Raw genomic sequence first — 26,780 nt, forward strand, 5'->3', positions numbered from 1 at the left:
TTTTTTTTTTTAAATAGGACATTAATTAGGAGTTAAGAGACCTATTATACATATTCTTACAGTACATCTAACTATACATATATATGTGGGCATGTTTTTGTGACATATCAGGACACAACTCTGTATAATGACATGGGTATGACACAGGTATTACAAGGAGAGGGTGGCTTATGAGAACATAACCCATGTCCCCATATTTCAAAACGCTTATAAATCATACAGAATGAGTTTTTTTGAGAAAGTAAAAATGCACAAAGTTTCCTGTGAGGGTTAGGGTTCGGTGTAGGGTTGGTGAATGGCGATAGAATATACAGTTTGTACAGTATAAAGACCATTACGCCTATGGGATGAACACACTTTACACAAAAACAAACGTGTGTGTGTGTGTGTGAGTGTTTGTGTGTATATGTCCACCTATTAATACCTTCATATTGACACCACGGTTATAGAAACCATAAATATTATAGAGAAATGCAGTATAACAGTGCATTGCATAACAGACAGTTATTTCATGTAGTGAGAATGAATGCCAAAACTAAAGCAAGAAACCAAATTAACACAACAGTGGCCACACCTGCGTAATGCACATCATCCTGATGTTCTTCCACATCTTTATTAACTCAAATGTATTTATATCTTTCAAATAAAATTGGTGTAAAACAAATAAGGTGATTACATGTGTTTTAAAGTTGATATAATTTAAAATAATTCATACAAGATTACGAAGAAAGGTGTATACACGTTTTAACGTTGTAATGTCTGTTTTGTTTCATGTTCATGTTTTCATGTCTTTTATTTTGTTATTGTTTGTGTCATGCTTTCCTTGGCCTCTTGTCTTCATACGATTGGTTCCTCTTGTTCCTTGTGTCATGTCCCGATTGGTTTTCTTAGTCATGTGTCTTGTTTCCATTGGTTTGTTCTTGTCATGTGACCATCATTGTCTGTATAAGTTTTCATGTTTTTGTATTTTGTGCCTTGTCTTGTATTGACGTTATGTACTTATTGTCGGTGAGTCCTGTCTGTTTCATGCCAAGTCAAATCTGGTCAAGTCTTTGTTCAGTGTTGGGATTATTGTTTGGATGTTTGGATTATCATTTCTGTAAATAAACTGCATTGAGGTTCTTCTACGCTTGCCTTCAGTGGATTACTCATTACAAAAGTATGCCTGCCAATGTAACATACCTCCAGGACTCTCATCTTCATGAGCCTCCCGGCGGTCTGCGCTGTGGCCGCAAGGAAAAGACCAGTTAATAGCTACAGCTTGACACTGAAACTGAGCGCTCCTTACATATTCCTATGCAAACTTAAACGTAGCTTTAAATCGTGCAGATAACATCAGATTACAACACATACAGCAATAAAATAAAGTCAAAAATGAAACGTAACATACCATACTCTAATGGTTTTTCATCTTTACGAGTCTTTCACAGAGCCGGTTCCGAGGAAGTGTGTGATGATTTTTCTCTGTCATTTAGTACCATTGTATTTAGATTTACAGTAGGTGAATATTTTTCCACAAATCACAGAAAATCTAAAATAACACTGTACACAGTGTATACAGCAAGAAACCTAAGAAAACAGTAATAATACTGAAATAAAAAATGGTTTACAGTAGGGCTGTCACTTTTGTGAAAAAAACCATTTTCGATTTTTAAGACATAAGTGTTCATTGAATCGATCATAAAATGATTTTCCATGTCAAAAAAAAAAACTTTCCTTTTTCAAAGTCAAATAACAGACGAATGCAAAGAGAGCGCTGGAAAGCACTAGTCAGCAATATTTCTTATTTATTGGCATGAAGTTTTGTGCAGAACAGCAACAGGAGTGCAACATTCTCGAAAAAATGTATATGCAGAGTGGACCGCTGCCATAACAAAAAAAAACATCACTGCAGGCTTCAACTCGGCTGCATTTATGATTTAGGCAATTCAATCTCCAAGATTATTTTAAATAATGATTTAATCCATTTCAAACAACTGTTCAAAAAAATTAAACTTTAAATGGACTTGAGAACAGGCCATGTGTGTTTTTTTACTGAACGTAAACGACATTTAGGCTAGGCGGCACTGGGCAGGCATAAGGAAATGCACCAAAAGGCTAGGACCATTACAAATTTATTGGACAGGAAAACAAGTCGAACAACATTTCGGGGGCCAGAGCAGAGCATTTTTTATTTACTGTGTCCAGCTGTTGAGAAGACGTGCTCCGACCGCACTGATGTCCCAGGGACACTCAGGTACAGCTGCACAAGGTCTGTCAGTTTGCAATGGTCCTTTTCATAACTCAGAATCTCCTGTAACTAGATGCGTGAATGAGGCGAATTCGCGTCTACCGCTCCGCGAGACCTCCAGACACGCATAAACGCATCTTAACATTGACTTAACATTGAAATCATTCGCGCCAGATGCTATATTCGTATGTGGTGTGAACGCAGAGAGGTCGCTTTAACGTCACTGGGTCTTGTAGGCGCGTAAAATTGCTGGTATTTTATATCTAGCTTTCGCAATGCAAACTGCACTTTCGGAATTCTTTATTTTCTTTTTCTGCTTGTTTTTGAGTTTTGTTACATCTATTTTTTTAATTGTTTAATTCTTTTTAAATGAATAGTGTACATATTTGGTTAAAATCGATTCCCTATTTTCATTTTCAAAACTTTTTGTGGTTGGTCCGATCGATTGTGCAATCGATTTTCGAAACTAAAAGTGACAGCCCTAGTTTACAGTGATGCAGTTTGCTTGCCCTGACTATTGCACTCTCTGACCATCCAATCAAAGAAGGAGAAAATGCTGACATTATCGTACGCCTGCTAGATGGCCCTGGTGCTGCCAACTCAAAATCTGATTGGTTAAAGCAACAGTTTCATTGTCATTGTTTTTAAACTACATACGGATCCACACTGTTGATTCTGAAGGCCCTAGACAGAATTTTTTTGACCCTGGCAAGACAATTGCTGAAATATGATTGGATAAAAGCTCTAATATAAACATACACTACTGGAAGCAGTACAACCAAGAGAAAAGCTGTGATGTGAAGTGAAGAGAATAGACTATTGGAAACCATTTAATACACAGTCGTGGAAAAACACATACATACACATACATATACATATATACATATATATATATATATATATATACACACACACACACAATGGCCAAAAAAAATTAAAGGAATATATATACACACTTTTTTGAGCAGTGTATATATATATATATATATATATATATATATATATATATATATATATATATATATAAACATAATATGTAACCATGTAAACATATTTACTCCATGAACATGGAAAACAGGGGCTTTCGGTGTTCTTTTTCTCAGCTTTGATTATCTGTAACACTGCAAGTTGTCATTGAAAGAGCAAAAGGTTGGGCTAAGGGACAACATTTTCTGTCTCATAAATTGTGCGTTTACATTCCATTTTCGTTATCACGAAACCCATGACACACAACAAAAACAGCTCTGATCACGGTGTCCTTAATTCACCGGTTGTTGATGTTTGTAAATGAAGCAAATAAAGACATCGTTATTGGCTGCTATAGAGTTCCTGCTGCCGGTGCGAATGCAACCAGGAAAATAGCCAGAGGGGGAAATTGGTTCCCCCAAATCAAATGGTATTTATGAATGTAATTTATAAATGTCTTTGAAAAGAGCATCTGTTAATTGCCTTACAGTAAATGATGTAGATCAAATTAAACATGAGCTATTTTAAAATAATATTGTTCATGTTTTGATTTACTATGATTCTGTACAGGTCAGTTTGAGATTGAGAAACCAGAATGTCTCAACCTGTCATACCCATGAACTCTTCAACACTCATCATTCAGCTGCAACCAGCAACACAAACAGCACCTGGGACGACGGGAGCTTCACCTCTTCAAGGACTTCAGAAATTTCTGAAAGGAGAACCGAAAGCCCTTGGGGTGAGAAATGTCTCATAAGTAAGGGATAATGTACATCCAGCTGGTTGTTCTCGCAGAATAAACCCTGACAGGGTGATCGGGCCCCGATGCGAAGAGGGGGATGGATGTACATTATCCCACTTATTACACTTATTACTTGCCACATAAGTAAATAATTAGATGCAAAATATAGATTTGAGTTGAAATATTTGAATGCAAAGTAATACAAAATAATTAAGGCAATAAAATAATTAAGACGAAAATGTTTTTAAACCTTACCAGTTTGTTAGTTCTCATATAATCCATCACTGCGTACAAAACAACCGTAGCAAAATGGCAGCAGCTGGGTTTGTATGAAACGAGAGTGAGTACTGAGATATCAGGATGACATAATTAAACAATTGTACACCATTTTGAATCGAGTTTAAATACTTTATTAGCTAAACAAACACAAAGCTCCCACCAAGAAACAAAATAGTTCAAGCAAGAGTACAGCACCGACTGCTGTTACCCAGATGAGCCCGTATTATAAGCTATTACTGGTTGTTATCCAGGGATAATATACCTTGGAATGTCGCGACTACAATACTTGAAAATGAAGAACAGAGATATACTGGTAGAAAGACTCTTGGAGTACCCTGAAGATGTGTTACATTTGGATGGCAAAAAACTCATAAGTAACTACAGACTGCCACGCAACTTATTACAGTTGTTACAGGAACTGCAACCAGCATTACAGAGACCAACAAAGCGTCATGGAGCCTTACCGGTAGTATAGTGCAAGTGACTAATGCATTACATTTTTTTTGCAAAAGGCAATTTTCAAAGTGAAGTAGCTTCTATTAATTTGTTTACCTCATCAGCAGCTAGCGTAGTGTTGGTTGCTTGGTAACAGACCTGCGAGTGGATTGTCGAGCTTGATAATGTAATTTAAGATTCTTAATTAGAGATAAAAGACAGTTTTGTGAGATAGGATAAGAATCTCAAATCAAGTTAAGATTTGCTTCTGTAATACGTATTTCTGAAAAATCCTAATTTAACCTATCACATCTTAAGTTAAGACCTAAGATAAGAAACTTTCTGTAGCATGACCCCTGGACCACAAAACCAGTCTCAAGTCGCTGGACTATATTTGTAGCAATAGCCAAAAATACTTTGTAAGGGTCAAAATTATCGATTTTTCTTTTACACCAAAAATCATTAGGATATTAAATACAGATCATGTTCCATGAAGATAATTAAGTAGATTTCCTACTGTATATATATCAAAACTTAATTTTTGATTATTAACATACATAGCTAAGAACTTAATTTGGATATTTTTAAAGGTGATTTTCTCAATATTTAGATTTTTTTGTACTGTCAGATTCCATATTTTCAAATAGTAATATCTCAGCCAAATATTGACACATTCTAACAAACCATACATCAATGTAAAGCTTATTTATTCAGCTTTCATGTGATTTATAAATCTCAATTTCAAAATTTTTTACACTGGTTTTGTGGCCCAGGGTCACATATACATATTTTTTATTTGTGTATTTCATTATGAATAAATTCTAAACAAGGAGCGGTGCACACATTTAAGGAATAGTTCACCCAAAAATTTGATGTTAATCTGCTTAACCCCAGGGCATCCAAGATGTACGTGACTTTGTTTCTACAGTTGAACACAAACAGAGACTTTTAACTCAAACTGTTGCAGTCTGTCATTCCTGTAATTTAAGTGGATGGGAATCACGGCTTTGAGAGACAGAAAATATGCACAAACAAAACCAAATTAAACCCTTCAGCTCATGATGATACATTGTGCATGAGGCGTCTTCTTGCTTTACTGCAGATCGCAGACTTATATGCGTCATGCACCAGTTGAAGAAGAGGACGCGAACACGCTCAGAACAGTTCAGACATTAAGGTGAAAATCAGAGGTAAAAAACAATATAAATACTACTAATTTTCTTGCACAGACCGATCGTTTTGTGTCTTCACACATCAGTGTATCATCACAAGCTGCAGGGTTTAATTTGTGTATTTTTTATGACTCTCAAAGCAGTGATTCCCATCCACTTAAATTATAAGACTGACAGACTGCTACAGAAAAGATAAACATCAAATGTTCATTTTTGGGTGAAATATTCCTTTAATAAAATATACACAATATTTACTGAAGAATGTGACTCATTGTCTTGGTGGCAGTGCAGGAAGGGCACCATTATAAGATCAGGTTAATCAATTACAGAGTTAAATAGTAAAGTTTACAGTGGATCAGTCACAGAGAAGATAAATAATTTAAAGTAATCCAATCTTGCACATCTGCAAATACAATGACATTCATACAATGCTAATTCCAAACTTGCAAAATATATTTTGGGGGATATTTTTCTAGTGCAATCTTAAGTCCATAACTACAGCAGCCATATTGTATATTGTATATTTTATATTGTTCCGCTTTATGAAAGACTGTCATGCTACTCACACTTTCTGCGTTCTTTTTGTCACAGATGGTCCAGATAATGATCGGTGTGATGACTTCGCTGTTTGGCATTGTGTCTACAGTTTATGCTGAAACCGACTTTGTCTATAGTGGTATTCCTTTCTGGGGATCTCTCATCGTAAGAATCAATGATACAATTACGTTTTCTGTCTTTTATAATACAAGCTAAATATTCCAGTGCAAGCCTCAATTTTGTCCTTAATCTCTCTTCTCAGTACATTACCGCAGGCTCACTCTGCATTGCTGCAGAAAACAAAATTAATTCTCCCTCCAGATTTTGTTTGGTATGTACACAACCCTTATTTTTGGGGTCTAAGCACAAGCTGGAAGTACAGAAATAGTGTTCTGTTGTGTTTTTACTGTTTTCCTAGACTGGTTTATACTGATTTATTCTCGTCTTTTGTGTATCAATGACCATAATTCACAGTTTGATCTTCACATCCTGAATGCAACACCCACAATTAATGAGCACTCTGGAGGCCTTTGCTGCCGTACATGCCGTACCATGAGTACAGCAGGCGCAATTATATTATGCAGCACCTGAAAATAGTCCCCAGTATGGCATGTATGGCAGCAAAATTCCTTGATTATTACGCCCGAATGAGAATGTAGTTCCTAGAAATTTGAGCCATAGAAAAATCACAACTTTTCATTTTCCGTCAGTCTTAGTACACAATGTAACTACAGAAGAGTCAAGTTTTATAAAGGAAAAATATCAAAACTCTTTGGTCATTTTTGAGCAAGATGCCAATGGTCTAATCAGATTCAATGATCAATGCTAAGCTAAGCAAAAAGTGCTACTGCCAGACCCGAAGATCAGCTGAATGGATTAGAAAACGGTAAAACTCAACTGGTTGTGTCACGATCGGTGATACAGGAATACACAGAGAGATCCAAGTGCGGGTATGATATTTATTAAGGGGTAATCCAAAGGGGTAAACAGTCCAGGCAGGGTCAAAACCAGAGTATCCAATAAACATGAAAACAGACAAGAACACATGGCAAGAGCAAGACTACGGAATAGCATTAAACATAAGACAAGGACTCCGTGACTCATACTCAGACAGACCGGGTATAAATACACAGAAGGTAATGAGGGAACTGGAGACAGGTGGGGAATAATGAATTAACCCCAACAAGGAGGAAGGTGACCAAATAAGGGAACAGACAGTTCATGAAGTGACAGACACCGTGGGAAAGGAGGACATATAGTGGAAACCCAGGGAACACAACCCAGACACTGTGACAGTTTGAGCCCAATTTAAAAAAAATAGTGGATACAGAAATAGTGTTCCTCGTAGACCTGTTATACTGTATTATGACAACACTTTTTTTTTATTAACCTACATTTCAATAGTATTCGCAATTAATCACAACATGAAAATTTGATACCAGCACATCCCTACACTGGAGCAGGCTCAGGGACTGGAGCTGACATTGGAGCGGACGACGGGCCTGAGAGTAGGGTGGCCGATGGGCTTGGCTTTGAAGCAACAGGCGGACGTGATATAAGAGCGCCCGGCGGGCTGGTTCTAGATTAGGGCCAGATGCTCTCCAGACACCGGAGGATCCCTTCCCTTCAACTTAGCCCTGTGATGTCTGGGAGGTGAACGGGACGGTAGTAATTTCCCCCCAATCCGGAACAGCGAGTTGATGGTGGCATCGTCCAACGGTGTCACCTCGGTGAGCCACAGAATTCCCGGGCATACTCAACGAAAGGGAGATCTCTGTGGGCTAGGGCAGAGAACAGAGTGGCTACTTCCATGGTCATGTGGAGATAGCAGGGAAAAAAAACACTTTCAAAACGGGGAGAAAGGGTGCCGCATACTTTTGTAGGTCTAGTCTTTTGTCATGGTGCACCTACTGTGAGGAGACGTGGGTGAATCCAGAACAATCAGACTTTATTTACAAATACATGGGGAACATGCATGTAACACACAGGGATTGATGGTTAAAACTAGATGCTAGACTCAGGAAAACACAGGGCTAATAAACACAGGGAAAGTAATCAGTAAGAACTGAAACAGGTGGAGTAATTAATTAAAAACCATGGAAATTAAAAAGGGAACACCTGAAATCAAAGAACACATTCAACACGAGGGAGACACTAGGTCACAGGAGGGAACGTTTAGATTACATATGTAACCCTCATTCCCTTAAGGAGGGAACGGAGACGTTACGTCAGAAAGGGGGGACGTTACGTCGCCCGAGAGCCCAATCACCTTTGAGTGGTAACAAAACGAGCCAATGGTCTGCGGGATTTGCTTCGCGAGCTCCGCACCGGTGTGCGGGTATATAAGGAGCACTGCAAGCAACTCGCATCCAAGTCTTCACTGAGGAGCCGAGCCTAGTGACCCGGCTGAAAGATACATGCTACGAAGAGACTTAATGTGGAAATACACACGTGGGATTGCCCAAAAAAGGGGAATCACAACACATGGAGGCACCTAATCCCACACAGGGCTGTCCAATAAGGCATGAATGCAAGTGCTGGACATCAAAAGTGCGGGAGAAACCCAGGGTTCTGAAATGAGGAACTCACCTAAGGGGAAATCGTGCATGCATCCAGTCCATGGATTGGAATGGCGCAGCAAACAGATTGACACCGAGCAGGCATTTACTGGTCCGAAGGGGCGAGTACCCGGGAGGACATAGGCTCTACACGGAGATTATAAAATCTTGCTAATGTGTTAGGAGTCACCAAGCCCGCAGCTTTACAGATGTCTGTTAGCAAGGCACCATGGGCCAGCGCCCAGGAGGAGGCTACACTCCTAGTTGAGTGAGCTCTCACCCCTAGGGGCATGGCAGTTCTTGAGCCTGATAAGCTAGGATAACAGCATCCACAATCCAGTGGGATAACCTCTGCTTGGGGGCAGCCTTTCCCTTCTGCTGGGCTCCGTAACAAAGAGCTGGTCTGAGGTCCTGATAGACTGAGCTCTGTCTACATAAGTGTGGAGCACACGTACTGGACAGAGCCAGGGCTGGGTCTGCCTCCTCCGGGGGCAGCGCTTGCAAGTTCACCACCTTATCTCTAAAAGGAGTGGTGGAAACTTTGAATTGGCCGGCCTGAATTCCAGACAGGCTTCGTAAACTGAAAATGCCTGCAGTTCCCCGACCCTCTTAACCAAAGCCAAAGCCATCAAGAGCAGTCTTCAATGATAAAAACTTTAGCTCTACTGAGAGCAAGGGTTCGAAGGGAACCCTCTACAGTGCCGATAGAACAACTGCGATGTCCCAAGAGGGAACTTGATGAGGGCTATGCTGATTGAGCCTCCTGGTCCCTTTCAGGAACCTGATGACCAGACTGCTTCCCAAGAGACTTACTATCAACAGGGTCATGGTGACCCGAAATGGCAGCCACATAGACCTTCAGGGTGGAAGGAGAAAGCCTTCGTTCCAGCCCTTCCTGAAGAAAGGAAAGCACCAACCGGATCGGACATCTCCAGGGGTCTTCACGACGTGAAGAACACCAGGTAACAAAGAGGTTCCACTTCAAACTATAGGCAGGTCTGGTAGTCAAGACTCTAGCCGATGTGATGGTAGCTACCAACTGAGGTGGCAAGGTACCTAAACCTTCCGTGTCCCGTCCAGAACCCACAAATGTAGGTTCCAAAGATTGGGACACCGGTGCCAAAGGGTGCCCCCTTTCTGAGAAAGAAGGTCTTTCCTCAGAGGAATTGGCCAGGGAAGGGCTGTTGCGAGGAGTACAAGTTTGGGGAACCAGGTCCGGCAAGGGCAAAATGGCACAACCATGAGAACCTGCTTCTCGTCCTCCGTGATCTTGCATAATTTTGGTGCAAGAAGGCTCACTGGGGGAAACGCATACTTGCGCAGGCCCAGCAGTTAGCTGTGTGCCAGAGCGTCTGTGCCAAGGGTGCCCTCGGTCAGGGAGTAAAACAACTAGCACTGGGAATTTTCTTGCCAGACACCATACGCAACATGCCCGTTACACCTTGCACCCCAGCCCGTGGCAGAGGCATCTGTTGACACAACATGTCTGGACACTGGTTCTAGGGGAACGCCAGCCCGTAGAAATGAGTGGTCCAACCACGAGGTGAAGGTTTGGAGGCAGGCCAGAATGTCATTTGGAGTGTGCCCTGTTTCCATGCCCATCTTGGGACTCAGATTCGTGAAGCCAGTGCTGAAGAGGATTCATATGGAGCAACTCAAGCGGTATAACTGCAAATCTGTACTGATGCCTTTAGCTCGAAAGCAAACCGAAGTAACGTTCTGTGTCAAGGAAGAATGGAGACATGAAAGTATGCTACCTTCAGGTTGATTGCTGCAAACCAATCCAATAGACGAATGCATTCAAAAATGCGCTTGGGCGTTAGCATCTTGAACGGAAGTCTGTGAAGAGCTCGGTTCAAGGCACGCAAGTCCAGGATTGGCCATAACCCACCTGTTTTCTTGGGTACTATGAAGTAAGGGCTGAAAAGCCGGACTTCATGTCGGCTGGAGGGACAGGTCTATCGTGCCCTTTGCCAGCAGGGTCGCAAACTCTGCATGCATGAAAGGAGCATCCTTGCTCACCTGGGCGAACTGAATCGTGTAGCCAAGCCTGATCAGGTTTAGCCATAGGTGGCGCTCCTGGACCACCAAGGTGGACATCACCTGACCCAAGGAGCGTGCAGTAACCTCCATCGCCTGGAGAGCGAGCAGAGGTGCTCTGAGGACACAGTTGCATCACAACAGAGCACTCCACTGGGGGAATCCCAGCATATCCCTTGGCCACTCCACCATCAAGGGCAGTGAAGGCGGAGTAAGCACCAATATTGGCTGGTATATACTCCGAATATTTTGAGAATTCATGCCAAATTGCATCAAAGTTCCACCCGTAGGAGGCTCAACAGTCAACACTGTAAATGTAGGATTGGCAAAGTTGAAAATGAATATGAATCTTCACATGAAAATAATTATATCAAAACATGGCCACTACCAGCCAATCAAATTTCTAACTAATAACGTCAAGATGTGTCAAAACTGCAGTTTTATCACACTTTTTTTTTTTTATGTTTTATTACTTTTCTATGTGGTGTTCCAAAGTGAAAAATTGTCATTCAGTGTAATGGTCTGGACTTTGATTTAACCATTACATCTTGAAATAAACGTTAAATTCCAAGTTAGAAAATACATCTGTTGTCTTGGCATTTACAAATAAGTGTTGGCTGCGTTATATCAAATGGACTATGTCTTATTGTTTTTTTAAATTAAATTAAATTAAATGTATTCATTTAGCAGACGCTTTTATCAAAAGCGACTTACAGAGCATTCAGGCTATCAATTTTTACCTATCATGTGTTCCCGGGGAAGTGAACCCCCAACCTTGTGCTTGTTAACACAATGCTCTACCGCTTGAGCTACAGTAACACTATACTTTTAAAGTTATGAAATTACCAGGACACTTTTGTGCCGAAAATGCAGTTTGCCAGAGGTCGTTCAGTGTAACAGGAACAAGAAGCCATTCTGAAATGATATAAAAACTGATAGTCATGCAGCAGTCTGTGACATCATCAGATGGCACCCTAAAGACTGTGTGGTGCTGCAGGAGCAATGGCACTATTATCTCTATTTTTGGCAAACCGTCATTCAGAATAACAAACTATGGTCATCCAGCATTCAGCATAACATATATATTTATGTAAAAATTAAACAATACTTGTCCTGACCTTTACTGATTAAATTACTAAAAAGAATATGTGATCATACTAAAGTTTATTATATTTTAAATGACATTCACTTCCCTACAAAAACTTCTTGCTGACAAATGGGTAAAACCTAGACATTCACTTCCCTACAAAAACTTCTTGCTGACAAATGGGTAAAACCTAGTGGTTTGAAGGATATTAGCAAAGTATAAAGATTTATTTATACTTTAAATTAAAGTTAATTGGTATGAGGCATGCACTATGATGCTTAAATATTGTCTCTTATAATGTCATCAAATTATTGATGTTTAAAATATGGTTCAGAATATTGTTAAACTGAATGACATTTTAGTGGGTGTCTTCTGTAAATTGTACTATAAAATGCATGATAGTCATTATTTTTTGTTTAGCAAAATATAAAGTTAAAGAGGACACATACTAATGTATGGGGAGAGAAACTAAATTTAAAGCTGTATTACAATTTTATGTTTTTAGTGCTTGAAACACATTTCGTCTTTGATCTATGTACATTAAAATGCTAACACAATGTTTTAAAGTTCTTGCTAATTTTTTAATCTGTTTTGTGTGCTTTTTCTGCCTATAGGTGAATGCTTCACTGGGAATGAACATTTTCAGTACGATAACCGCAGGCATTGCCATTATTTTACTTTCACTAGATTTTCTTATAAGGCGATACTATTACTGCAGTGATTCTTTCTGTCCTTCAGGGGCAATGTATAAGGTATGTTATCAACTTTCATATTCACAATTAACATCAAATTGTGTCAAAATGGAAATATTTAATATTCACAGTAAGATTAGTGTCTGGTCAGTACACAAGCCTTTATCTGCACTCTTCTGTTCACTGTTTTTATCAAGCATTTCAAAAGTAGTTTATAGATCATTTATAGTAAAAGAAGTCATTGAAATTATACGTTAATTGTAAACTCAGTCTAGTTTGACATATCAGGGCCAGATTTACTAACAGCTTGTGCCAGTGCAAACCCTCATTTGGTGTTAAAAACTTCTGTCAACATTTACTAAAGGGCAGTTATTTCAGGGCTAATGTTCCTGCATGCATGCATTTGTAAGAGTTTCCCTTTCAGACACAAAATTATTTAAATGATGGTAGATTCTTTAAATGATTGCTGAGCTTTGGTTGTACAAGTGTGAGTACCCTGCAAACAGGGGACGTCCCCCGGACGTTCCGAACATCCGCTTAGGTCTGCAGTATGTCCGATTTATAACGTTTGCTGGCGGACATTCAGAGGACATCCGTGTTTGGTCCTCTTTTGGACGTTCAGAGGACATTTGTCCGAGCCAGTGTGCGAACGTCCCAGTTTCGTCCCTCATCTGCCATTTCCATTCTTGAACACTTGAACAATCCAGTCCGTTATCCCTTATCATCAGACCTGACCAGTGTTGGGCAGTAACTAGTTACATGTAACTAAATTACATAATTTAATAGCAAAATTTATGTAACTGTAATCTGTTACAGTTACTGAGAAAAAAAGTGTTATTAAATTAGTTACTTTAAAATGTTCACAAAGGGAGTTACTTCTGAATATATTCACACATATACATATTTAAAATATGAGACACCAATGTTTCTGGAGTTGAAGACACAGATTATGACATGTTTATTCCATAACAGTTTTATTTGCTATTTTGGTTTATATATGTTTTTTTTTTTTTTTTAAGATTAACTGCCTTTATTCCAAGGCATTGTTAGATACCACTGTTTCCTGTCATAGCTATGCAAAAAATTTGATTCCAAAAACAGTATTATAGATATTAAACTATATCTTATGATTTTAAATATGTATTTAACCTCAGAAAGATTGCAAAGTAAAAAGAGATGCTAAAGTCCTATTTTGAGGTGGTTGTAATTAACAATTAAATTATCATAATCCTAATTCAAGTGAAGGATTCTGAAAGTCTGACATTAATCAGTGTTGAGTACCACTGTAACTTTAACTCTGCCTGCTTTAAAATAATTAAATTGATATAATTAACATTTTAAAAAAATAAAATGTAAGTTATATTACTTGAATAAAGTCACTGAAACAGTTACACTACATATTAGATTTTAAATAAGGTAATTCTTAATCAGTAACCTATAACATTTCCAAAGTAACCTTCCCAACACTGGACCTGACACCTCAGACTCAGACAAAGAGAGTTGACAGAATTAAACTAAAATATAAACTCATATTGGATTTTAAAGGGTTTCATTGCCTAAAACAAAATCATAAAAAAAAAGTAATAACAGAATGCAAAAAAATTTTTTTTTTTTTTGATTTGCAGATTGATATTATTTCTCTTTACCATAAAGATTTGAATACATTGTAAAATAAAGTTAATGTTAAATTAATAATTTTCATTTGGAAAAAAGAAAATAGGAGTAACTTCTGTAATGAAAAATGTCATTAAATCAGGGGTCTGTTTTCAGCATTTAATCATCAAAATCATGATGCCTTTCAATAATATAATTGAACATATAGCTTCAATTAGGTTCATGCATGAATGAAGAAAATAAGGTTAGATCCCAGGATGTTCTAGAGTGATGAATGCAGCCAAGGAAAACATGAAGAATAGAAAGTGGAAAATAACACAGGTAAGACGAATAAATTAACTGTTTTCATTTACGTATTAAATGGTTTATTTGTGCTTATTTGTGTTTATTCAGCAACCCACCGCGATTTGATGTCATTTATTAATTTAATATTTAAATAAACAGTTTGGGGATTTTAACCAATAGGGCAACTGATCCTCCATTTAAAAAAAAAACCTGCATGCAGCAGCTGTTCATTTAGCGATACATGCTCATCACGAAACAAAAATTATCCTAGAACTCACACAGTTAACAGATCCATACGAATCATGCATGAAACAGAAATTAAAAAAATCAAACGATAGCTTTATGTGCTTTGACTTGGTAATACAAGTTCATGATCCAATTCGTGCACAGATGATTCTTTTGAGTCAATCTTTTAAAATAATCTTTTATTTTGTTGAACAAAACCAGTGTGGAAATCAATGGTTCACAAACTAAATAGATCTGAGGTGCAGGGCACATAAATTCGCTAGCCTGACGTCCTGGGGCTATTATGTTTTCCAGTCGGGCTCCAAAATATATCACCGCCCTGTCCGACGGGTATCTTGAACAGTGATGTAAAATTCCAAACTTTATTCACGTTCTTCACTCGCTTGAAGTGGTGAAACGGGTCGTAGTTGATCATTTGCACTTGTTGCTAAATAATGCGGATTCAAGCTTAAACAAATAAACAATTTGTGCGCATTCGGAGCAAAAAAATCTAGTTCTGAGAGCAGCATTTCAGACAATGCGCTTACACAGAATTGATTCATCTTTTGTGTATCGTAACTTCTGAGTGAACACATACACACAAAATTATCTCAAAATAATAATCTCTGCAAGTATTGTCGTAAACAGTCAGTTATGTTTTAAGTCAACGTATACAGTGGCCTGCTGCTCAGAGAAATTTGTTGTCCCGGATAAATCTGTCTCTCCTCTCTCTCTATGTAAATTAATTAGATGACATGTAAGGGGGCGTGTTTCAAGAGACACAATGGAGTAGACCAAACTTAACAAGGAGGGAGGGCAAAACACTCATGCAAACAAAACAGTTTTTCTCATGCTAAACATTATTTAATGTATCTGCATTACTGTAAGGGTAGTTTTAGTGTTGGGGTAGGTGTAGACTTTAATAAAAACGTAATCTAATTGGTAGAAAATAATATTTATTGTTGATTTCCTGTAGCTTTATCCCTTCTAGTTACAACCGTGAATATAACACATAATTACTGTATTTGCATTACTGTAAGGGTATGATTAGGGTTGTGGTAGGTGTAGACATTAATAAACCATAACTTTACAGTAGCATTTTTCGTTGTCGAATTGTACTACCCACTGTTTTAGTTGGAAGTAGGAAAATCTGACAGCGTAGGACAAATCGACAGAACACCGGCCCACTTTGGCCCGCGGCCCACCGGGAAAAGTCTCAGTGCTCCAGATGGCCAGTCCGCCCCTGGTATAAACTGTTAGTAAGCAGACAAGAAAAGTTATTTAGGAAATACATTATTTTAGTTATTGCATTTAGGACTTGGCATATATCAATGGCAACGCTCAGGCTAATGACAGTTAACGTTCATCCAGTGATTTCCTCAGACACTGCCTTGAGTTTTCGGTATTTATTATTTTATATTGTTAGACATTATAGCTACCGTAACTACTGTTTATCTCCTAATGCTTACATTAGATGAAGTTTACCTTTTTAAACCTTTACTGAAGTTGTCCCGCGCGGCTGCTGAGGTTAGGCTTTGTGAACACTTTCTAAGCTAACGTTAGCTTGTGAAGCTGAAATTATTAAACATATATAATACTGGCAGATATTGAACTTAAATATTTAATTTCCATATGGTAAAAATACACTGTATTTCTGCCTATATGCGGCAAAAAGGCATATGTCCGCTAAATTTCGGACCACTTGGTCTAAATCCAAACTGTCAACAGTCTTTACAAATCTTTTGTCAATGTATAAACAATAGTCCTAGACATATAAAATCATAACACTACCAAATGTGTTCATTTTCTTGTTTTAGGTTAGAAGACAATGGGAAGAAATGCCATCAACTAACCACAGCTGACAACCAGAGACGCATGGACACACACCCACCAACACACACACATACACACACACACACACACACACGAAAAGAGCACTGCAACTGTACAATTGTTCAATTAAAATAAACTTATTTTGCTTCATTCAACCTGTCTGTTGTCTTTGATTAGCCTTAAAGTACAATAAAATGACATTTAGAGGATTTAAAGGCTCAAACGTCCCGAATGGCCGCTGCAAGTCCTGTGAACATCCCGTGAATGACCGGAGGATGTCTTCGTGAATGTCCGCTCGACGTTAAGCAGACCCTACACGCTGATGTCCGGGGGACGTTCGCAGAGGCCATTTAGGGGACGTCCTGGAGATATTGTTTTGTTAGCTGGGTAGAAATGATCTTGGATTATTTGTTAATTTTGATTTTTCTCTCAGACTCTCTTCTATGGAATCAGAGGTGTATTAATATTATTTGCTGTGCTCGAGTTTATCATCTCCATCTGTCTGTCAGCATTTGCCTGTAAAGCCAGTGCCTACAGTTCTCCTGCTCTGGTGAGTAATGAACCAAATCAGGACTTTCCAAACTTTTTGTATTTGTGTATGCGTGTTAACTTAACTGATATGTATATAAAATGGAAATACCGTATTTTTCGGACTATAAGTCGCACCTGAGTATAAGTCGCATCAGTCCAAAAATACGTCATGATGAGGAAAAAAACATATATAAGTCGCACTTGGAGTATAAGTCGCATTTATTAGAACCAAGAACCGAGAGAAAACATTACCGTCTAGAGCCACGAGAGGGCGCTCTATGTCTTCAGTGTAGACTACAGCAGCACTGAGCAGCATAGAGCACCCTCTGGCGGCTGCACATGGTAATGTTTTCTCTTAGTTCATTTCTCCTGGTTCATGTCAAATTAATTTTGATAAATAAGTCGCACCTGACTATAAGTTGCAGAATCAGCCAAACTTTGAAAAAAACTGTGACTTATAGTCCGGAAAATACGGTAATTACTTTTAAAGCTGTTGGAACTTGAGTTCACGCTTTACAAGAACAAACAAATACAAATATTTATTAAAGTTCTTTAATCTCAAATGTTCAAACCCACAAGTTCTTAACTTGTAAAATTATTGAGTTTTATTGCCCTGTCCACAGAAATGTTTGAATTTATGTAAGTGAACTCAGCACACATCGTGTTCCCAAACATTAAACCTCCAGCACTTTCAGAGATGGAGTTTGCGTGAAGCAGTGTTTACTGTGAACCGAGTTGCCCTAAAAACATACTGCATAAAACTTTAACTTTGATGCCACATGGTTTTACATGCATAGATTTAACCCATTAACACAAATTCAAAAAACAATAAAATAGTCTGTAATGTTGTTGCATTTGGTATATAACAAATTTTTCATCTGTGATGATTAACTATTCTGTCGGTCCCACATTTCTGCCATGTTTGTCGTTTTTAACACTATTTATGTATATTTGTTGTTCTTATCAAATCGTTGTCCAACACACAATGTGTTGTGGGCAGTTTTAGCTGTTAGAGTGTGCACAGATCTGCAGTTTGAATTTTAACCGTATGTCAGTCAGAGATGGGGACTCGAGTTTGAGACTCGGACTCGAGTGCGACTTAAGTCGCACAAACAGTGACTTCAGACTCGACTTGAGACTCGTCCTCGAAAGACTTCAGACTCGACTCGGACTCGAGCTCCGGGACTCGTGAACAATGTTAATTTTTAGTAAACGTCAGATGAGCTCGCTGTTAGAGTTGTGACGTTCGCGAACGAACCGATTCTTTTGAACGGCTCATAAACATGAACGATGGGAGCCGAGTCACGGCTGGAGGGGAGCCGTTCTTTCTGTCGCTCTTTTTTCCTATGCGTGTTTCAGAGCGCGTGTTTCATACAGATGCACACAAATGAGCTCCTCCGCGAGACAGAACAGTTATAGGGGGAGGGGCGCACCCAGCGCAGGCCAACCCTTTATAGCGTGATGATATTAGTTATTAGTTGTGCACGCATCCTTCACGTGAGTACTCCAGTGGAAAAAAACCTGCGTGCCTCTGTCATTGGGTAGGAGCGGAGCCATGACGTTTTGCACAGATATTCATTGCTGCCCACTTTGTTATTGTTCATTGACTTGAAGGGGCTGATTTCCTATTTGCAAAGTTTACAGTAGTAATAGTATGTTGACATTTCCATTTTATTTATTCTAATTTTATCTACTTTAAATATTTTTGGTTCTCTATCAAAATGTTCTTGTGTGATAACAATGTTCTTGTGTTGAAGTGTTTGTAGTAAAAGCTTTTTTGCACAGAAATTCATTGCAGCCGGCTTTGTTTTTGATATTTATTTGTGAATAGGTATTGTATGAATAACATAAGTCAGTGTAGCTTTGTTCATTCTTAAGCCAGACAAGAGGTGTGCAGCTATACAGCCAGGACAGACAGAAGGCCATTACTGAATCCATAAATGCAAAATACAGATATTAACTTAAAAGTAAAGCATTCTTGGTGTTTTTGTCATGTTGCAATAGCCTGTTTACACTGATTATATACCAAAATCAAAGTTGATATTGTATGCTAATAAATAGAGTTGTCATAATAACATATTACATGCTTTGAATTCCTTATATATAGCTATGCAGTGTTCTAAGCAGCTTGGATGGGTCGCTGTACGTGATGCAACATTTATTATAACCAGAGACTTAATATAATAAAGAGACTTGAGACTTGACTTGGACTCTAGCTCAGAGACTTGAGACTTGACTTGGACTCTAGCTCAGAGACTTGAGACTTGACTTGGACTCTAGCTCAGAGACTTGAGACTTGACTTGGACTCTAGCTCAGAGACTTGTGAGCATCTCTGATGTCAGTTGAACCAACATCACAAAAAGTAACTTACATGCCCAATCTGGAGCAGTGATTAGCGACCGTGGCTGGAGAGTATGTATCTACTTCATCAGATTTCCGAGCTTTTCTCAATATTATTCATGAGAACGAACTCTTATGATCCAATCACTGTGCTGTGATATGAAAGAGCCTCCATGCTGTCCTTTCAGCTCTGTAAACATGACCGTAATAATATTTAATATGTATAAAGAAAACATTAAAACTGAAGGCGACAGGTTAAGTAAAATATAATGAATGTAATACAATGCTTCTCTCTAGAGATATTTTTTCTAGCTGACTATCAAGTTTATGTACAATGAATGTTTTTCCTGAGGTAAATGTGACTTTACGTGACATTGTTCATGTGTTTTACTGACGTCTTTTCTGTGGCTAAATTTTTTTTATAGTTAAGTAATGTTAGAGTATTTTGTGATAAAATTGACAGATTGAAAGCAAAATTTTAAAGCTGATAATTTATTTCTGATTAAGGTAAAAACTCACACAAAACTCATTGTGATTATTGGATGGCAGGTGTGCTGCAAAATGAATGGACTTAAAGATGTGAAAAATGTCTGTACGTCTACCTGGTGCAACTGGCCCTTGATCTCGAGGATGCCCCCTAAAAATATAATTACATGCGTCTCTCTGTATTGTAAATAATATAATGAACATATACTTAAAATAATTGTGTAAGTAGTAAAACATTATAAAAGCAAAAAAGCGTTTTAAAGCTGCAGTCGGTAACTTCCCAGCCGGCATTTCAACGTTGATTCAACGTTGAAACAACGTCAGGTACCATGGTTGAATCAACGTTGAAAAACCTTTCGATTTTGCAAATTGGATCAACGTTGAAATCACGACGTTGATTCACCGTTGAAATCGTGACGTTGATGTACGGTTGAAATCACAACGCTGATTCACTGTTGAAATCCCGACGTTGAATCAACGTTGAATAACCTTTCGATTTTGCAAATTGGATCAACGTTGAAATCACGACGTGGATTCACCGTTGAAATCGCGACGCTGTTTCACCGTCTTACCTGCATTATGGGTGAATTAGGGTCGTGCTGCAGCCCTGGGATGAAAGCTGAATGAGGTGTTGATTTTGAAAAGTTAATCAGCGTTGATAACACGACGTTGTTTCCCCGTCGTACCTCGTATATAAATACACCTAGATCCTAGTTGGCATTTAGATCAACAATGTACATGCAAGGCTAAAAATCTAATGACTGGCAGCAATGGCTTTACAAACAACTTCAATAAACTACCACATGCTCAAAATTGTCAAACAGCAGTTAAATTTTGGAAACATACTGTATAAAACAGATGAAAATAATCCCACACTTTATTATGCAGAGTATGCATGGAGGTAATGATAAAAACATGTAGTAGAACAATCCAAATACAATAATATTTAAAGGTTTTTGTAAAATAATTCGGCACAAAAATGCATATTTTTTTCAGCACTTACAAGACAAACCCTTGTACCTTTATGACTGAAACCAGTGTATTTTTTATTTTGGTGGAAAACTACAGTTTCTGTCAAAAACATGTTTTATTAATGTGTCTCATTTCAAGTTGTGCACATCTGTGCCGTGAAAATGTGTTGCACAGTACGAGCAGGGAACCTTCAACCAGTTGATTTCTAATGGGAACCCCCCCGGACTGTGTCTTCTTTACCGTGGGGAATGCAGAATGAGATTTCTATCGCAGGGGACTCTAAAATGTTAGAACCAGCAGCCTTAGTGTATACAGTGTGGTTGTGCTTCGGGTGATCCTTGAAAGTGTCCCAGCGCTAGGTCCTTTCTGACGCCGTCCCCTCCACTCTCTTCCACTTGTGCACTTTCTGTACCGTCCTGTATAAGCATTTACATTTAATCATTTAACAGACGCTTTTATCCAAAGCGACTTACAAATGAGAAGAACAGAAGCAGTCAGGTGTACAAGCGAACAACAACAGTATACAAGTGCCATGACAAGTCTCAATTCGTCTAGTATAGAACGCATAGCCAGGTTTTTTTTTTTTTTTTTAATATGAAAGACAAGAAAAGAAGGAAAAGTGCTAGCATTAGTTGGTTAAGTTCCGGTGAAAAAGATGAGTCTTAAAATGTTTCTTGAAAATGAGTAAAGACTCAGCAGTTCGGATTGAGATTGGGAGGTGATTCCACCAGCTGGCCACAGTCCAGGAAAAGGTCCGTGAGAGTGATTGTGAACTTCTTTGGGATGGCACCACAAGGCGTCGTTCACTTGCAGAGCGCAAACTTCTGGAGGGAACATAAGATTTAACCAGTGAGTTTAGGTATGTCTACAATGTTTCACAATAACTTTGATATTGTGAAATATATTTAACTGAAAACTGAATGCAAAATAAATCACACAATATTTTCACTTTACAGTTCAGTAACAGTGAGGTTGGAAACAAAGTGGACAACACTATTCATTAAACACTTATTTAATGTTACACTGTTACACCAGTTACACTGTTTTAATCAAAACACTAGTAATACAGTGTAGTAAAACAAATAAAATCTAATTCAGTAAATTTTTAATAAACTAAGTACAATCAAAACCTATCACAAAAGGTCAAAGCATCTCTAGCAGAAGTGACAGTGCAATGTAGCAGAAGAACAATTTCTTACCAATGTTTCAAGAACAAGCTGGATCCTTGATGACTCTACAAGGGGAAAGAAGAAATGGTTTACTGAAAAGTTCTTAAAAAGCAGGATTTCATATTATACCATTTCTTTAAACCACTGGTTCTCAAACTTTTTATACCAAGTACCACTTCAGAAAATATTTGTTATTAAATATTAAGTTGCACCATAATGACCAACATTACATTTCAGCAGCGTAGTAGACCAAACTATTCAGCTACAGGTCTACAGTTAAAAATTGAGGCAGTTTTATTCTAATAAGAATATTTATTGTTGTCAGACACTTTACCATGTTTGAACATTAACACTACAACTGTGCTTACATACACAGGTAAATAAAAAAAGTTTAAATTAAAATATAATTTTAAATGTAATTATGTAACAAAAGTTACAAAACTGTACTGTAGCTACTTTAACTGTAACATACTTAAATGTGCAAAAAAAAAAAAACTTACTAAAAGATTAAGTTAAAATGTATTAACATTAATTAGTTTAATTTAGTGATTCACCTGCATAACTAGAGGGGGCCTGACACTTTGAGAACCATGGCTTTAAACAATCCTTTTATTTATTTATTCATTTTCATTAATTCATTAAAATTATATTATTTAAATACCGAAATTTGCACTTATATGTTTCAGAAAACACTTTGAAACTATTATAAGAATACAAACATATATAACACACCTAATGCATGGGATACATATCAGGAAAATATGGGAAAATCTCTAAACCATCTCTAAATCTCTCTTACCAGCAACACATTAGGTGAGCACCTAACTTGATCAGCTGTGATAAAGCAATGCAAAAATAGACACACGGGTATTTATTTATCTGCAGGTTACATGTCCTTTAAACTACCCATTTGTAAACTCTGGTAATACTTTACTATTTTCAAAAGATAATAAAGATAACGTTAGCGATTTTCTTACCTCATTTTGCCAGGATGTTTTCAGGACCTCGCAGAACACCTGACCCTTCTTGTGTTCACAGTTTTTGTTCTCCATTGACATGTCACGACTCAAATTCGCTCAAAATAAATAAAAAATGTACAGGCAAATATGAAATAATTCGGGACCGATAGAGCAGTCAGTTATAGCGAGCAGCAGCTCACAGTTAGCCGCCTCACTCACAGAAAGACGACAATAACGGTCATATTTTTAAATGTAGAAAGGCGCGAACCGATTCATTGTCCAGTTTCCTGAATGACAGCCAGATTAACCAATCATGATAGAAGTAATAAAATAAAACTAACAATGGGAGTTGTTTCAGTGTGATAAAGCAGCGAAATGTATAGTTTTATTGTTGTTAATGATGATAATATTTAACATATACCTTTAGATTTTAGAATAGGTATCATGACTAAAATATTTTAAAATGCTATTAAAATAATTAATTAATTAAAATAATTTAATATAAATAATTTAAAAGCTTGTTAACCTTTTTCTACCATTTAGCATTAAACATTTTTAACGTTGTTTCATTAAAACAACTGACCTTATTTCAGCCATATTTCAATGTTGAAAGTTGGTCATGTGCTGGAAGTTTTTCAACAGTTCATCTTTAAACGTTGAATCAACGTTGTTTCAACGTTGAAACCACAACTGACCTTATTTCAACCATATTTCAACGTTGAAGGTCGGTCATGTGCCGGCTGGGTTTTGACGCTCTAGTGGTTAATAAACAGAACTGCTCGCGTCTTGCGGAAGAACATCGTAGCCGGAACTACTTCTCACTGTTTATGTCTATGAAGAATCACAAAGGTACTGGGTTACTCCGCCGCGGTACCCCCGAAGCAATCTAAAATAGTCAGAATATAAACACTTATTATAGGTGCACCCTAGTGATTCAGGACAAGCTAAAAACACGGTTTGGAAAATGGATTCATGGTGTACTCGCTTATTATATACATTTTTCTACATTTTGAACACAAACAAAGTTAAGGACCGCGGCTCTGATTGGTTGTTTCTTACCGGGAGTGGTCTGTAACTGCAAATGGCAACAGGACCACTGGGAGGAGCCAGAGGAGCTTGATTTTTTCACAGATTATCTGTCTCATATTCTACTGTCAGGACATAATGACAGGTTTAACAAATATGTAAAATACAAAAGTTCCCTACAGCACCTTTAAGTTAAGATATAATTTGAGTCCCCCCTCCCTTGCCTCACAATGGTTTGGTCCACTGCCTGCTTTCTCCCTTTACCTCACTGAAACACACAAGTCCAATACGAGAGAGCAAAGTTCTTAAGTAGTTATGTGTAAGTAAATTAGGCTATCAAGTCTCTTTAATACAGACGACGCTAAAATACATAATAAAATAAATGCATAATAAATTAGTCATTACAAAAAATTATGATGATCCGATATGTTTTTCTATGAGCATGTAAGGTTAATACCGTAGCTTGTCACTCACTACAACTAACACATGCATGAACAGATATTAGGCTAAAATTGAACTACTGATGTGTTGGGTTTTGCTCAAAATGATGTTAAGTGGCGGGCTTGCTCTGGTTGAATATCTAAATAAGAGACATCCTTGGTCCCAGACAAAACCTAAAATACTATGTGGAGGACGCAAAATAATTCAGTAATTATAATATGACTGCATGGTGAACCTATGAGCCAAACTCATATTTAAACATGGTCTCCATGCTATCTGCTCATATCTTTCCTCACAAGTACAATTTTGGCTGTATTATTTGTGTCCCCTTCAAACATTATGTATTATTATTTGATTATTTAAATCTCCTGTTGAAAAAGACATGCTATAGTTGTATATAATTATACATGATATCGTTATATAGGCTATATATCTGTTAATAATACACATTTTAAAACTGTATTGCAAACCTGCTGCCGTCATAATAAAGACCCATTTTAAATGGGTGCTTTTCTTCTCTTTCTGCTCCCAGTTGCTGTGAGCAGTTATGAAGGATTGTTCTTTTAAATACTTTCCAGCATTTAGGAAATAAATATGTATGCAAATTACACCAAAGTACAACAGTTAACGTACCTTATGGTGTTCAAGTGTGCTCAAAAAGGGGTTAAGCACTGAATGTCGAATCGATTTCTTCTTGTAAACTAGAGATGTGGATTCGGACGGCAATTAAATTACCACACAACCTTGCTGTTTGTCAAACAACAGTAGACTAGGTAATTCGGGCGGGATTTTTACAGGGGTGGTGTGAGAAAAATACTGACATCCTGGATTTGGATGGCAATTAAATCACCGACTACCCCCTGTAAATGGTGAAAATCACTAACATCCCCCTGAGAAACAATTACCATCTGAATAATGCTTTGGATGTGACATTTCATCTCAGATTTCATCATTATGTTTAGGTGTTTGCAGAGGTGTCAAGTAACGAAGTACAAATACTTCGTTACTGTACTTAAGTAGAAATTTTGGGTATCTATACTTTACTTGAGTAATTATTTTTCAGCCGACTTTTTACTTTTACTCCTTACATTTTCACGCAAGTATCTGTACTTTCTACTCCTTACATTTTAAAAATAGCCTCGTTACTGCTTTATTCATTTAATTTGGGCTTGTTTTCATTCCGGCTTGTCATCATTCAAAAAAAAAAAAAAAAAAAAACTTATCCAGATAAATCGCGCCACCCGGATGGAGTGAATTTGATTGTGGTTGGATGAGAAGTATAAACAGATACCATTCCGACACCCTATTGGTCTGTACGCGATCCATCGCACCTGCACATGACACAAATCACCTCACACTCCAGCAAGGAGTAGCCAGTTTTGGGTTCATCAAAAAATATATTTCTCCCCTTAAAGTTCATATGAAACCGGCGTCAGACCGGTCTCCTCCCGTCTTTCAGCGCGCTCTTCAATCCACAGACCGCGGCGCAGCAGCGTGAGCTCAAACAGAGACAGAGGACACAAGGTGTGTGTTTATCGATAGATTGTTAGAATATCCGTATCTGTGCAGTTCTTTGTCATAAATACAGTTTACAAAAGGTCACGAAGAAGCAGTCGCTTTCTCATCTACTGTAAAGTTTTCGCTTGTCACCACTCATCACACCACAGCCGTTTCCTCCAGCGACAATCTAGCCCTTAACACATATGAACGAACACATACTTTAATTAAACTTATTCATAAGTACTTTATACATACACTAGCTATTGTGAAAAAGTCTTAGGCACGTTAGTATTTTCACTTAAAAGAATGGTGTTGGGCTATTTATATATTTTGCTGTAGTGTGTCAGTAGAAAATATCAGTTTACATTTCCAAACATTCATTTTGCCGTTGTCAAACTGCTTGTTCATTCAAAATCGCACTAGATTATTATTAAAATTAATGGCAAACTGATATTTCCTACGGACACAATACAGCAAAGGATATAAATAACTGGCTTAAAACCCTTTTTTTGGGGTGAAAATACAATTTTTTCTTTTCCATAAGACTTTTGCACAGTACCGTATTTTAAAAACGTTGCTATTTTATAAAGAATGACCATACAGTAATTCACAGAACTGATTAAAGACAGTGACAGACAGCACTCATTTTAACTAAATATC

At 37.8% G+C, this 26,780-nt stretch overlaps 1 protein-coding gene across 5 annotated transcripts in view; it reads left to right on the forward strand.

The window, feature by feature from the left end:
- LOC127956069 (membrane-spanning 4-domains subfamily A member 4A) overlaps window positions 1-26,780 on the forward strand; it is a 149,398-nt gene that overhangs the window by 118,486 nt on the left and 4,132 nt on the right. For all 5 annotated transcript variants that reach the window (XM_052553844.1, XM_052553843.1, XM_052553846.1 and 2 more), the window contains exons 2-6: window positions 3,767-3,935; window positions 6,416-6,526; window positions 6,624-6,692; window positions 12,661-12,798; window positions 17,129-17,245. In XM_052553844.1, the coding sequence (XP_052409804.1) occupies window positions 3,792-3,935; window positions 6,416-6,526; window positions 6,624-6,692; window positions 12,661-12,798; window positions 17,129-17,245 (579 nt within the window). In that variant the 5' untranslated portion in view covers window positions 3,767-3,791. The remainder of the gene's footprint in view (window positions 1-3,766; window positions 3,936-6,415; window positions 6,527-6,623; window positions 6,693-12,660; window positions 12,799-17,128; window positions 17,246-26,780) is intronic.

Source organism: Carassius gibelio, chromosome B4 (genome assembly GCF_023724105.1).
Source record: "Carassius gibelio isolate Cgi1373 ecotype wild population from Czech Republic chromosome B4, carGib1.2-hapl.c, whole genome shotgun sequence".
Classification (NCBI taxonomy): Eukaryota; Metazoa; Chordata; class Actinopteri; order Cypriniformes; family Cyprinidae; genus Carassius; species Carassius gibelio.